This window comes from Maniola jurtina, chromosome 8 (genome assembly GCF_905333055.1).
Source record: "Maniola jurtina chromosome 8, ilManJurt1.1, whole genome shotgun sequence".
Lineage (NCBI taxonomy): Eukaryota > Metazoa > Arthropoda > Insecta > Lepidoptera > Nymphalidae > Maniola > Maniola jurtina.
The window spans coordinates 10,273,451-10,288,936 of record NC_060036.1 but is presented as its reverse complement, the minus strand read 5'-3'; the positions used below and the strand labels follow the sequence as shown (position 1 = coordinate 10,288,936).

At 35.2% G+C, this 15,486-nt stretch overlaps 1 protein-coding gene across 9 annotated transcripts in view; it reads left to right on the top strand.

Annotated features, from left to right (window-relative positions):
- The window catches only part of LOC123867825 (PH and SEC7 domain-containing protein), a 41,226-nt gene that overhangs the window by 11,947 nt on the left and 13,793 nt on the right, over nt 1-15,486 (top strand). For all 9 annotated transcript variants that reach the window (XM_045910104.1, XM_045910101.1, XM_045910105.1 and 6 more), the window contains exons 2-4: nt 7,989-8,055; nt 9,821-9,874; nt 11,339-11,423. In XM_045910104.1, coding sequence (XP_045766060.1) covers nt 7,989-8,055; nt 9,821-9,874; nt 11,339-11,423 — 206 coding nt within the window. The remainder of the gene's footprint in view (nt 1-7,988; nt 8,056-9,820; nt 9,875-11,338; nt 11,424-15,486) is intronic.

Here is a 15,486-nt window from a genome sequence, read left to right as displayed (position 1 = left end):
GGAGTGATGCGGGCTGCACAGACTGCATTTTGCCGTCAGTCATCGAGTATGACTGACGGCAAAATGCAGTCTATGCATGTCTAGCATGACCAGCGTAGAATGGACAGCTCAGATTTAATATTTTGTTTGACGAGGAAGAAAATAAGACTAGGTATGTACGTCGAAAACATTTAATTTGGATCCACGATAATGTATATTTGCCACTAAATCATTTTTTTTCTGTCAGCTTTAGGAAATGATCAATAATAGCTTGAGCAGATAAGTATAGGTCAATCAAATGCAGAAAATATGCGGCCAGCCTAATTAAAAAAAAAACCCCAAGTAAAGTTTATACTTACGTATTATTCGATTACATTCCATAGTTATTATAGACAACACCTCTTTTATCCTTTATTTTTTGAGTATCCCATTTCCTCAATTCGGAAAATGATGTAACGTCTCAGACCGTACTTATATCTCTATTTTATTGTATGATACATACAATGGATTCTGTGTTCGTAATAGAATGTGTAGCCCATTTAAGTAGTAACTAAATTATATAAAATCTCATTTACCTTTGGAGATAGAGGACGTTCAAAAGGACGTGTTTACAATATCTTGAACTTTGAAGATATTGCAAAAGAGTCCTAATATAGTTTTTACAAAAGACTGCAGCAAAAAGTTCGAGTTGGTATTATTAAAGAAAAATATTGAGCAGTCTCTGGCTAAACATTTATCCTTTACTGGTATACTTATATAGGTACTTCGTATTTTTTAATGCAATATGTTTGTATTGTACAAAGTTGCGGTTTATCCCCAACCTACTCGCTTTAATTTCAATTAAGGCCAACTGAATGCCATTAATCATCGAAGAAATAATATATTGGGGGCAAACTAGAAAATAGTATTTATTGATAGTAGGCAATACAGGTGTGGGTTAGAAGATCGAGTTAGAGGAAAGCCCACTATAACAGGTCACGGTGCGTAGGTTTGCTCGATGCAAGTGGGCGTAGATTCAGTAGGGATGTAACAAAGTTTCGCTTTTGACTCTGAAAGGTCGAACTTCCGTTAAAAGGCTATAGAACTATGTGCGCATCGCCAATCCTCTATAAAAATGCAGCACGTCAAAATATCTTCTATATTATCTAGCTGTTTCTCTTACATTATCTTTGATAAAAATTTCATATTCACCATTTTACCTCGTAAAATAAAAATCTACGAAGATTAGAAAATTGTGTTTTTGCACTTAGCTAAACCAACTTCAATTCAAAATTTGATTTCAACTTCATAATATATTATAAGACTGTTTCTCCGACTATAATTATGATTGTCTTCTACTTCTCTAGCGGTTTAGTGACCGGTAGGGTAGGCGTCTGCGAATGTATCATAGAGGATTTACCATTGTTAGTACTTATTTCGAGTACCTATTATACATGTGCATTTCGTTGTCCGTTCGTCTTGGCATTTATTAATTAAGAACCAATTGAGACTAAATACAATAATTAATAGAGGAATCTGATTGAACATGATTGTGTAATTGTAGTGAGTAGGCACAATGTATCGCACTTTATATTATAATTCTCAGAGAAGAAATAAGTTCAAACTGTAGTTCGCGGTGGAATGTGGGGAAATAATCGTATTATTAAAACGTAAACGTAAACTCCAAAGTTTAGAACATCGGCGTAAAATTGCCAGTCTATCGGTATTCTACAGGATATACTCGTATTTCGAAGAGTGTGCACAAAAACTCTTTGACCTGGTTCCTCCTTCACCTTTCTACCATCGTACTACCAAGCATCGTCAAGGTCTGCATCCGTACGTAGTCGAAATTCCTCGAACACGTACGAAACGATTTGCTTCCTCTTTCCTAATTCGAACCGCTAGTATATGGAACGCCCTTCCGGCTTCAGTTTTCCCTTCCATCTATAATATGGGTACCTTCAAGTCAAGAGTGAATAGGCAACTTCTAGACAAGCGCGCTCCATCTTAGGCTTCATCATCACTTGCTAGCAGGTCTGATTGCAGCCAAGCGCTAGTCTATATAATTAAAAAAAAAAAATATCAAGCGAAACAATAAAATAACATACGTTTGAGAACATTATGGAGAATCTCAGGTTTTTTTCATGCAGATCTCCTCATGGAGATCCATCTCTTCCTTCACCTTCAAAGCAATCCGAAAAGTTAGAGGTCCGTAGACCGTACTCCGCACCCGGGATCGAATCCCCGACCTCACGAATGAAAGGCTGGCGCGGCGTCTGAACCACTAGGCTACCGCTGCATCCAACATATTATATTAAAGTAATTTATTTAAGTTAAATAAATAATAATTAAAGGAATGAATTTCCGGACTGGGGAGTCTCAGTTTCCATTCACACGACATGACAAAAAGTCAACAATGCATTGTATTAATCATGTCATACTTTACTTTATTATTGCATATAATACATCATCTTAAGTTTATTATGGTTACAAGTTAGAAAATCGAGCCATTTTAAAAATACACTTATATGTTTTGGACTGGGTAGGTACCTACTTTCAACTCTATGAAACATTGTTAACGTTGCATTTTTAACCTATATCTTCTTAAAGCCTCAATACCTAAGGCAAATGCAAAGTTAATAAAATTACGTTATAACATCAATACGTAATATTAATTACTTAGAAGTTACATATCATAACATAAGCTAAATAGGTACAGCTATGTTCGTCAATTTGATATTAGGTACTTAGTCATGTCCACTGGGATCAAACTACGGGAACAATCACTTGAAAAACTATTTCTTTATATCCATAGCTTCTAGATTCCGATATAGTTTATTAATATTACAAATGCGAATATCACTTGCTCCGCTAAAGAAAAGTTTGACGTGTGTATCTGTGTATCTGTCTGTGGCATCGTAGCTCCTAAGCTAATGAACCGATTTTAATTTAGTTTTTTTTTGTTTGAAAAGTGGCTTGATCGAAAATGTTTCTTAGCTATAATCCAAAAAAATCGGTCAGCCCTTTGAAAGTTATCAGCTCTTTTCTAGTTACTGTAACCTTCACTTGTCGGGGGTGTTATAAATTTTTAATTTACACTTGTTTAAATATTTATTAACTATCTGTTTCACGTAACTTAATTTGCGCTGATTTAGGTGTAAAATGATCCTGTTAGAATTTCTCAAAAACCTTAGTAATAAAATAATTTAAATTTCCAAACATGGCCAAAGGCTGGTTGTTTACCTTACTTTTGATGCTGTTAGTTATCTGATCTTCTTTTCGTGGCCTTGGATTTTGTAACATTGCCCTTCTTTATATTATTATGATGCCTTTAATTGGATAGACTGGTAACTTTATGCCGACATGATATTTGAATGATCAGTGTGTCAAAATAACAAATGATATTATAATAGATATTAAGTAGGGACTTTAAGTAAGAGAATACGACGAATTTGTAGCCAGGCTAGATGATGCATGCGACTTGTCCGTGTGCATATTAAGGTTATTCAAAAACCCGCTGGAACTCTGATCCAATGTGGAATTTAAGAAAGCTATCTCCATTCCCAGCCAAATTGGTTCATAGTGACTTGAAAGAGTAACAAACATCCAAACTTTTACATCACATTAATATTAAAAAAAACTGTCAAGTGCCAGTCGGACTTCGCTCTTTTAGGATTCCCATTTTGTACATGATTATAAACATCATAATATTTTGGGTGTATGAAATATTTCTTTCTGAGCAAGAACTTTACAGTAAACCGTAAAAAAACCAGAAAACGTTCGTTTGTTTTTGCCACAGAACGAAGTCGCGGGCATCGGCTAGTTCATAATATTAGTAAGATAAACAGTCAGAATCCATGCTCATATCGATCGTATTTCTAAAACCCAGTTAAAATTGTCTACTTATACTTATATCATTATTCACTATGATAAATGTTGTTTATATATACCTACACCCGCCACATATGATCGCGTGCACCACAACGACCTTCCGGAAATTCATGGTCTTGGTCAATCTATGGGATATTAATGCGTTTAGCGTCCCCTGCTTTGAGTTTTCCTATAACGAGGCCAGGTGGAAGCGCGAAGTAATTCCTATTTCCTGCGCCCTTTATAAAGCTTGATTTAATTTATCTTCTAAACTTGGGCCAGCGCTCCCCCGTTTGATAACAGTTGACAGCGCGGAGCGCGTCGTACGCCCGCATGTTCGGCTCTATAACATTTTGCGATATTATTACTCGTCTATTATTTACTGGCTACAAGTTTTTTATTCCGCTAGTCTTCAGAACTACATCCTAGTTTGGAATTAAACATAAAGTAAAAACTTTAGAGGAAATATTTATTCTGAATCTAGTTTTTATATCCCTATCCAGTTGTAAAGTGCATCAGTGAATCATTGAAATGAAAAGGAAGTGGCGAAACTGCTTGTTTATCCTTTGTGATGTTGTGTGAATGATTGATAAGTTTTGTTTAGTGTACTACGTGTTGTGTAGGCCGTGTATCTTGTGACCTAGCTTGGATGTGAATATACGAGTGTGTAAAGCGTATAACTAGAGTGTTGTGCCCGCTAAAAGTAATATAAAATATTACTGATTACTGACGTGCTGCACATACCTGCTACAATATTTATTGTGTGGGTGAGATTCTTAGAATAGCATGAATTATAAATAATTGTATTTGTTCCTTTCTTCTGAATTGGTGGTTGGAGACGTAACAGTCAGTACTTACTTACCTACAATTTCAGAAGATTTCTCAGAAATACGTATAAGTTAATCATTCACTTCGGCTTGTATTTACGTTTTTAACCCCCGACCCAAAAAGAGGGGTGTTATAAGTTTGACGTGTGTATCTGTGTATCTGTCTGTGGCATTGTAGCTCCTAAACTAATGAACCGATTTTAATTTAGTTTTTTTGTTTGAAAGGTGGCTTGATCGAGAGTGTTCTTAGCTAAAATCTAAGAAAATCGGTACAGCCGTTTGAAAGTTATCAGCTCTTTTCTAGTTCCTGTAACCTTCACTTGTGGGGGGTGTTATAAATTTTTAATTTACACTTGTCTATACGTATTTTGTCAAAAAGTTCTTTAAAGTTACAATTCACCATTTCATGATTACTAACGATTAACATGTCTGGAAAATGACTCTTTTTATAAAATCCTTAATAAACACTTAATTAATTAATTAATTAATCCCAATGAATTTCCATTCATTTTAATCATTATGAATTGCACTATCTGCAGGTATAATTTTGATAGTTGTAAGCATAGACTTACGAATTTTTTCGCTATGGTTGTAAGTTTTATACTTTTTGAGAAAATCTAATCAGACTTCCAAGGTAGCGGGTGGCCCGGTTTATTTGCCAGTGTAGATATATGTATAAGTATTTTAATTTCGAACTTCTGTGAATATAGGAACTCATACCCAATATTAATGCTTCATCTATTGTTTAAATAAGCCTGGTACTTTATTATCTGCACAATGGGTATAAGTTATTGTACAATTATTTGTATTAATTAACTGTGACTATTGTTATTATAATGATTTATTGGTTCATTTATAATATGCATTTAATCCTGAAAGCATATTATCTCGACTATTGACCTGTAGAAAATGTTGTTGAAATATTTGTAGTGCAGTGCTAACACTGGTAACTGTATTCATAAGGGATTTGGTTAAAATTATTTGTAATGATTCGAATTAGCGTTTGATATTGAAATTGGAAACGAGGGAGCGGCTGAACTAACAAGATACCAAGAATCAAACTAGCATTAACGAATAGATACATTTGTTTTATATTTCGGGTATCTTGTTTGATCTGTTTCATTTTAAAATTTGTAAAAACTTAAAGTCTGTAGGGATGAATTAATGAATAAACTTTTATTTCATTTATTGATTCATTTGCATTTATGTACATTGCACGTATATAAGTATAATATTAATAGGAACATGACCTATACCATAGATCTATTCCACGAATTAATGCGCCTTACTCACAACCTTGGTTTGGAAGCTGGCAGAAATCTCTGTTTAGTGATAAGTATTTCATATATACTTGACTTAATTTATTATAACTTTGTAACTACAATTTTAGTACATGAACATGAAGCTGCGTCAGGGCGTTGCAATCTGTTGCAATCACAAAACATTTAAGTCCTTTATATTTACGAAATCATTTTTTATTACTTGTAATAATGTTATACATATAATATGTTTTTATTGTACATCACAAAAAAACTATAGAAAACCATAAAGAGAAAGGTTTGCACGTTTTCATAATGACGAAAGTCAAGTACGTATTTAAAGTGGCACAAGTTCAAAGGAATTCTCAATAGAAAATGTGCTTTACTCAGATGAGTGTTCGCCGTACGAAAAGTGGAAGGAACTAGGAAGTAGGAACTCTGTTATCCTCCTTCAAATTTTTCCCTCTAGTCACAAGGCTTTGCAATTTTACGTGTGACATACCTATCAGTTTTCCAGCGCGCATTTCCGACATGCGAAATACGTTTGCTAAGATTTGGGATGTACTTACTTCCATTGCATGTTTCCCGTCTCTTGTAATTTATGAACCTTCGTGGCAAAATGAAACGACATTTTCTAGATGGGCATTATATCTTACATTATGTGCATTATTCATTATGTGCATTTTCTTTACATTACATATAATGTAGCCCGCGACTTTCTTCGCGTGGATTTAGATATTTTTTTAATCCCAAGGGAACTCTTTGATTTTAGAGATCAAATAGTAGCCTATATCCGTATACGGCCTGTGGGCTATAAATTATATAATAATCCCGCAACTTCGTCCACGTAGATTTAAGTTTTTAAAAATCTTGGGAACTTTGATTTTCCGGGACAAAAGTAGCTTGTGTCCATTCCTGGGATGTAAGCTATCCCTATACCTACCAAATTTCGTCAAAATCGGTTAAATGGATGAGCCATGAAAAACTAGCAGACAGACAGACACATTCGCATTTATGGATTAGAAGATTATTTTTACTAAAAAAAACTGTCGTGGGACTGAAATCTGCAAAATTCACGCCTAGGTAGGTATCTAATACTTGACTTTTGACACTTTGAAGTTAATATAATATTACTCATCAGAATTTCATTACAATAATTTCACGCTACTAATTTCGCAAAGTAAATACGTATGTATTTATTTGATTAGGTAGTATGTTTTTAAAAATCGTGCATTACCTGCATCACAGATATCACTCAAGTATTTTATCTATAATCCATACTAATATTATAAATGCGAAAGTGTGTCTGTCTGTCTGTCTGCTACGTTTTCACGGCCCAACCGATGAACCGATTTTAATGAAATTTGGTACAGACTTGGGATACATCCCGGGGAAGGACATAGGCTACTTTTTATCCCGGAAAATCAAAGAGTTCTTACAGGATTTTAAAAAACCGAAATCCACGCGGGCGAAGCCGTGGGCATCCTCTAGTAGTGTCTAAAGTATAGTATGTAAAGTAAAGTATTTTATTTGCTTGAGATTCAAACTAAAAATTCACATGAATGCCACTGTTTAGAAAGCTTTATTGTTAGACATTAAGACATATTTATATAACGTCGTAATTCAAACGATATTTTGATTATATACAATGTACATGTGCATTAACAATAAAAACTTTTAAATAAAACAATATTCATTACTTGTACGTGTACATATCAATATATTAATATCATGGGAATGAAATTCATGTGCGATATTCCAGGTAAGCCCGCTCCCATCTCATCAAATGAGATTGCAGTCAAGGGCTAACTTGTATCTGAATAAATAAAAAAGTTCCATTAGAATCGATTCACTATAATACAAGTTATCGGAAAACTCATTAAGTAAATAAAAAATTTAAAGTATGCGAAAGCAAAGCTAAATGAAACTGCCTATATTTATATTTTATCGACTTATACGATAGGAAACGAGTAGGTCTGTAGGTAACTTTAATAATTAACATCATTATAAAGATTTCGAACTAGTTTAATTTTTGTTGTTGGAATAAATAAATGAATCGGCACGTTCATTACAGGTCGAGGCGGGAGACGTATTGCTCAAGGTTAATGGGACTGATGTGGACCGGTTCACTACCCGAGAAGGTAAGGAATTCGCCATTTATTACCCATGACACTTATATCTCCGAACGTGCGCGTCGCTCGGTGATAACTGTTCCCAACTAATTGACGGACCCCGTCCTCCCGAGGCCTGTGCTTACTACTTTTCGTATGGTAGATTAAAATACTAGTTCCAAAGCACATATGATATTTTTAGCATCGGAAATTAGAAAGATTTGAGAAGCTAGAAACTGCATTTGAACTCTGAAAACAGCACATTTGATCGTAGTATCGGAACTCGGAAGTTATGCGGCGAATGTCCATTCCACCCACTCCACACTAGCTGACACACAATCAATGCGGTTAGCGAAGCTCTCATCTGGCATTACGATACTACCACGCGTAATATAACAAGATGTAATCATAAAAATTTAACACAAACCCCTGACACAAAACCCCACTAAAAAGTAAAACAATAATATTAGTGGAGTCAATTAAGCAGTAAAATAGCCATTCTTAGGAAGTCCTCAGAATCAGCTCCGATTTTGATGTTTTTTTTTTTAATTTTAGTTTTTTATATATTATTTAAAATCAGAAACGTTTTGAAGCGTGAAAATATTTTTTAATCCACATGTATGATATTTATACATGTCCAGTAAAACGTTTCCTTCTCTTTGAAAGGTTGTAGAGGAGATAAATACTATCAAATAACCTCTAAGCACCTATGAGCAAGAAGGGTCCGTTTTTGAGTTATTGATCGTTTTCAGAAAAAGTACATATTTGTTTCTTTTAAAATTAATTTAAAAAAAAGCGAGGCATATTGTTAACTTTTTATTTATCTTTATCTTAATTGTATGGAGCCTCCATACAAGTAAGATAGATTACGTTTTAAACCTGTTCACGTCAATCATGTCTTCAAACATAGTTGAGCCGCATTTGTGATGTTAACGTTAACTCAATGATCGAGCCTATCCCCTTCACGCTTCACGCTATCTGTCGATGAAGGCTCACGACTCTTTACGGGAGAGGCGAAGCGACGCGACGAACGACGAGAAAAATTATTGTTCTATAATTTTGCGAAGTAAACTGATATAGGTGCAACTCCACTAGGGGCAATACGTCATGTACATATTTTTGAAAGGAACAAATTCAACAAATTAACGCATTCACGTCTTCCCTTCATCGATTCCCTTACAATTGACATAAACTTGTTAAGAAAAAGAATTGTCAAAATCGGTTAAGATTATTACAAAGAGAGTTATTGAGCGATAAAAATTATCATTCCCTATCCCGAAATATCCCTATTGTTTTTCGAGTTAAAAACTATTCAATAATACCTGGAGAGCTATAAGTATGCTAAGTACGTTCAAATCCGTTCAGTAGTTTCAATGTGAAGCCCGCACAGACAGTCGGACAAAAATTTAAGAAAATATTGTTTTGGGCTCAATATCGATATTATTGCTTTCTCCGATTAAAAATTTTCAAATTAATATTTGATGTACAGATATCATCCAGGTACCATTTTGTTATTATTCGTAAATATTTGAATTAAAATACTATAAACTGTCCATCTTTGATGGAATTTTTAAGAGTCTGATTTTATTTTTGAACTTTATCTTGTTCATCTTGCTTCACATTTACATGCCGTGGTGGAGAAGTTTACTTTGTAACATATTCAATCAGAGCAATGCTTCGCTTCTGTTGCAATGTGTCTTGAGCCTAACATACTTTTGATTATTCCCATGAGACAATCCAATTCCAACACGACTTTTTAATAAACACCAGCTAATTTAATAATTTTCTATTTCAGTGTTAAAATGTTTGCGACTTTCGTCGGATCCTGTCACACTTCGACTCAAAAAGGGTGAGTTTAATTTATTGTTTGTATCATTATTATTATTTTTTTTTCCTTACTATAAAGCTCCATTATATAATGGTAGCTTTATTCCTACTACGATCTAGCCTATGGGCTAATTAGTGATTTTATTCTAGCTTAAACTTCTACTTATGAATATTTTCTAAATCTAATTTCAGTCCAATAACTGTCCTTAGTTTATTCTAATATGCTTACGGTCCACTATGTTATTGCGACCTAGATTACCTAGACCTAGTAAGATTATGAGTTAAGTTTGAAACAAAACAAAAAAAAACGCGCGACGGCAACAGCACCGCAGAAGTTCACACTGAAAGCGCGCGAATTGTATGTATTATTATATTTATAAATTATAATACAGGAATCCTACACGTACAAGTATAATAATAAAGGTGTCAAAAATCTTACGTCAAAGTAGGTATAAAGTGTAACCGGTTTTTTCCTTTGAGGTACTAACATCACTTACTTTAAAAATATGTAGATTCGAAGTGTATGGTTACGACAATAAAAAGTGCAAGTACCTATCTAAACTGGATGTTTTTTTTATAAAGCCGCCGTGTCCGAAGGGTATTTTTAAAACTAGGTAGTGAGTGAGCTACTGGCTCAAATATCCAATAAAACCTTTATTTACTTACTCGTACGTACTATATGATGAACTATGACATTTGATACGAGAGTTGCGGTTAGCAGTAATAAAATTGGTATATCCCGAGTGGTTTGGTCGAGTTTATGAAATAAGGCGCGGCAAATAAGAGTGGCGATACAGCGAGCAAATTTATAGGTGGCTCCCGGGATTCGACCTGGAATAACTTGCCCACTAATACATAATAATAATGCCGCGCGTCGGCTATGAAACTACTTTTATGTTCTTTGCAATTGCTTAACTCGTCTTCTTAAATTTTAATGTTTTGTTACCGTCTTTACTGTTGTCTGTGACTAAGATAGACAGGAAATGCGTTATTCTCTGGCTAAAGTAGCCTTTTTATCGAATAGGTAAATGTATGTATTTGAATCTTCCAAAGGGCGAAAAAATAGACTTTTAGATGCATTTTGCGTTCACACACATATACATTTTATGGTATTATTTTTGTAATTTTTTGTGAAACAATCCATAGGTATAGTTACTTTGTGAACCAAATTGGAAAAAGAAGGTTTAATAACTTTTTTCCCCCCTTTTTTAACTGTATAGGCATATGCTAGACTGCAATCACACCAAATAGTAAGTGATGATGCAGTTTATGTGGAGTGCACCTGCCTAGAAGATACCTTTTCACTCTTTTTTGAAGGTCCCACAATCCAACTTGTGACCTCCCACTTTGTAAACATGGGAGCTGGTCGTACCTACAATATAGCTGTAAATATGAGAAGAGAGTAATATTTAAAATGTACGGTTTGATGATTAAGGTACACGAGTGCCTTAATCATAATATCTAATACAGTGTGTCGGTTTTGCAGACCCACAGATCAAAGCGAATGTGAGGCGCTACATGTCGGCCGCCGCAGAGCGTCGCTCTAGCCTGCCGCAACGCACAAAAGACAAGTGAGTATTTTATTTTATTCACATACAAGTTAGTTCTTGACTGCAATCTCACTTGGTGGGAAGTGATGATGCAGTCTAAGGTGCAAGCGGGCTAACCTGGAAGGGGTATGGCAGTTTTCACGAATCCCATACTCCTTTGGTTTTTAGATGTGTCGCTTGGTGTTCAGATGGGACTACTTATTTGTTCCAAATCAGTTCTTCATTTGGAATTAAATTAAATCGTAATCGAAATTTTACGATCACCAATAGCTGGTGATTGTGACACACGAAAGGTGTACCTACTTTGAATAAATGATTTTGACTTTTGAATGCTGGACCGAAAACCTTACGAGGGTAGGGAAGTGGGTGGATGAGAAAGGTGGAGCACTGTGTGTGGTGGCGTGTTTTTGGGAAGGCCTATGTCCAGCAGTGGACGCAAACAGGCTGATTGATTGATTAGCTGGTTACCCATCTAGTTACGTACATGGGTCAATTTTGCTGAACCAACGTTAGCGAATTGCGCGGTAGGAACTAAAGGCACACTACTCTCGCCCCTAACAATTAGTAACACCTATTAAAAAATACAGCCATTGTTTTTACCAAACTGCAGTATTCAATTCAAAATAAACCATTGTATGAGCGAAAACAAGATGTGCCATAAATATTTTTTTATCTTTGTCAGGTTCGCGGTTGACCTCGCAACTATCGCAATATTTAGGTCGGATTTTCATTTTACTATCATTCATGTCAAAAGGATTGCAAAATTATTTATGTACATATGTATCTATGTATTTTTGTGACAGCTGAGCTGTAAGAGATTGTGGCGCAAAAATTTGGTTTTGAGCAAACACGTCATGATAACGAAATGTTAAATAGTACCTAACTGTTATTTAAGTATAATCGTTGGGATCTAAGCTCAAGGTACATTACGGCAAAGACGAAGTTTAGTCTAGTTACCAACACGTGGTAATGTGAATTGTTTTTGACCCTCTGGCTGGTCCTTTTCATTTTGTTTCATAGAGATTATTGTAACATTCATAAAAAAAAAACACGACGGTTTGCATTAACTCTGCCGCAATGTGTCTTGAGCCGAAATGCATTATTTAGTTTCGTCCATCCGATCCGTTACCCAATTAGTATTTGAGAGATACCCCCCCGCCTTAGCATGAAAGTTGTGATTGTCTTATTGCTATATTCACAATCACTGTTGTCATTCTGCGAATGTGCATTTTAACCAGTAGTTAGAGAGAGCTAGGAAATCAGACGATTGTGATTGTCGCACTATAGTTGTCAAAATTCGGTTCTACAGGACCGATCGATGAACAAGTCAGCTTCCGTTTTACTCGTGCCTCGTGGTTCACATCACAATACCACAGTCTTGCGATGATCCATCGCCGAATTTTACCGGCGAGACCAAAACCGCGCCACAGCTTGCACATAGATCAGGCCCTTGGGCTGCCTGGTCACTTGCCAAACTATGCCAAGCGGAGATCAGCAGACCAATCAGATTAAACGACGTGATATAAGCTTTTTGGCCGAAAATACCGTCTCCGCTCCGCTTGAGTGGATACTCACCCTAATGGGGCTGGACTGTCCGCGCAATAACCAGACGCATGGCAAGCCCATTTACCCGCCATTCAATTATCTTGCTGACATTCAGAAATACTGACTCAATAAAGATAGCGCCAGTCAATGGGATGTAATGGATGAAGTTTATTTTTATTTTCAACTTCTGTCTTAATAACTTCGAGCACAATCATTTTAATTTTATTAGTACCGCTATTAAGGCCCGTAACTTTTTCGTACGAGATAAATTTTGTACGAAACTTTTTGTAAATAAAATCTGATTGTTGGCCTTGTTTTTACACGCCACCAAAACCGAATTTAACATTCAATTCAGTCGTTTTTCTAAGAAGCGATAAATAAGCGATAGTACAGAATTCCTTAACTTTGCTTCGTGTTTAGTGAACTGTGAAATCATATTAAAAGCTTATTGCAAATAGATACCTACTTAATGTAGATACTTATCAAAAAATATCGAATTGAAAAACTTTTTTGAAGTACTGAAATAAGTAGGCAAGCACCCAAGTACCTACTAATTCATAAAATTCCGTCTTTAGGCTCACTTTTTTTTTATTTGTGTTTTTCGCATCTGGGTTTAAATATACTACCATACTACGAACTGTCAAAAAAAACTGTCCGTCAATTAATTGAGATACGCTCCAAAAACCCAATTGAACTTTCCGATATGCATTTTAAAGGGATATAAATAGATTCATCCCCGTAATTGGAAAATGGGAGGTATGGTAAAGTTCAAATTTATTTTTATACCCGTTATTTATATTTACACCTCCCTTCGGCCAGTATATTTAGATGCGCCTTATTTTGGGTGTAACCGTAAACCAAACCCCCTAAAGTTTGACAGCTGATACCCGAATGTGATAACCGATCGCCGTAGCCATATGTGTCGCAGACGGTCACCCTCGCCCTCTTCCGCGTAGCTAGGGTTGATAGATTACAAAATACTAATGTCTTAATTTTATCTATGTACGAAAAAGAATTGATTTATTGGCATATCAACGTTATAGCTAAAGCGCTGCTAGGTCTAGTAACTTGAGAATTTGCATGTAGGTTTTTTTTATTAAACAGATAATATAAATTATTTAGATAAAACTATGAAATCCGTATTAGGTAGGTAGGAATTTTTATCACACAATAGTTTTAGTAACTTTAATCAGATCTTCAACTGTTATTTATATAAACAAAATACAATACCTATCTACTTACTCTTATTGTTAAATATAATTGCTTTAAGTTTTTTAAATCCCGTGGGAACTATTCTTTCCTGAATAAAAAGTAGCCATGCCTGTTTCCGGAATGCAAGCTATCTCTGTACGAAATGTTAAAATCGGTTAGATGGATGTGCCGTGAAAAGGTGAAGCGGACAGATAGACACACTTTTACTTTTATAATATTAGTATGGATGTGCGACTTGAACTCCTAGCTAACTTTGATAGCAACCAATGCAATTACTCTTTCTTGTCATTATTGGTTAAATAGCTTAGTTCTAGAAAAGAGACAACAACAACTCCAAACTTAGACCAAGTTTGTTTACTACAACTTCAAAATAATACATGGGGTTCACAACCCTATATAAAGAGCGCATTAGAGGTTAGAGGGAATCCCTCGTAAGTCATGACCGAAACTTCGAACGCGTAACAATAACAAAGTAAATAGGTAGGTAATAGGTATTGACTATCAGGAAACAAAGTAATTGCAAAAAGGCTATTAAATTTAATAGCCTTTATTGCTATTCATGAACGTGACTTAAATGTGCAACTTATAAGCGATAAAGTTTTATCTTGCATGCGACATTATAGGTACAGAGACTAATTTTAATCTGTGAACATTTTTTAAAGATGAGAATTTCTCAAATTCATAAATTCGTTTCGTAATTAAGAATATTATTTTGTATCTAATGTGTATATGTCACTGGTATTTTCACTGTTTTTTGTGTTAATATAGGAAATCTAAAACATATAACTGAGAGCTGAGGGACTTTATAACTTACAAGAGGCGCGCGCACAGTTCGCTGAGTTTTGGGTGCTTATTAAAATTGTATGAGTTTCTATGCAACGGATTACATCAATCGCTGCCGTCCTTGATGTAACGCGATAGTTTACAATGTAAACTTTACCTTCAATAAATGTATAGATACTAATCCAATTTGTAACGTCACGTTTTATTTATTCATTTTTTAATTTATTCTGACTGACAAGTTAGCCCTTGACTGTGATTACACCTGATGGCAAGTGATAATGCAGTCTAAGATGGAAGCGGGTTAACTTGGAAGTAGTATGGCAGCATATTCCTTATCAGCTTCTACGCGGCATTGTACCGGAACGCAAGTCGCTTGGTGGCACAGCTTTGTCGGTAGGGTGATAACAAGCTACAGCCGAAGCCTCCCACCAGACTAGACCAGAGACAATACAGAAATTTAAAATATCGTACAAAGACTTGAAAAATCACTACCATTTTATAATAGCTACAGTTTAATAAAAATTCAGAATCACTACATTCATGT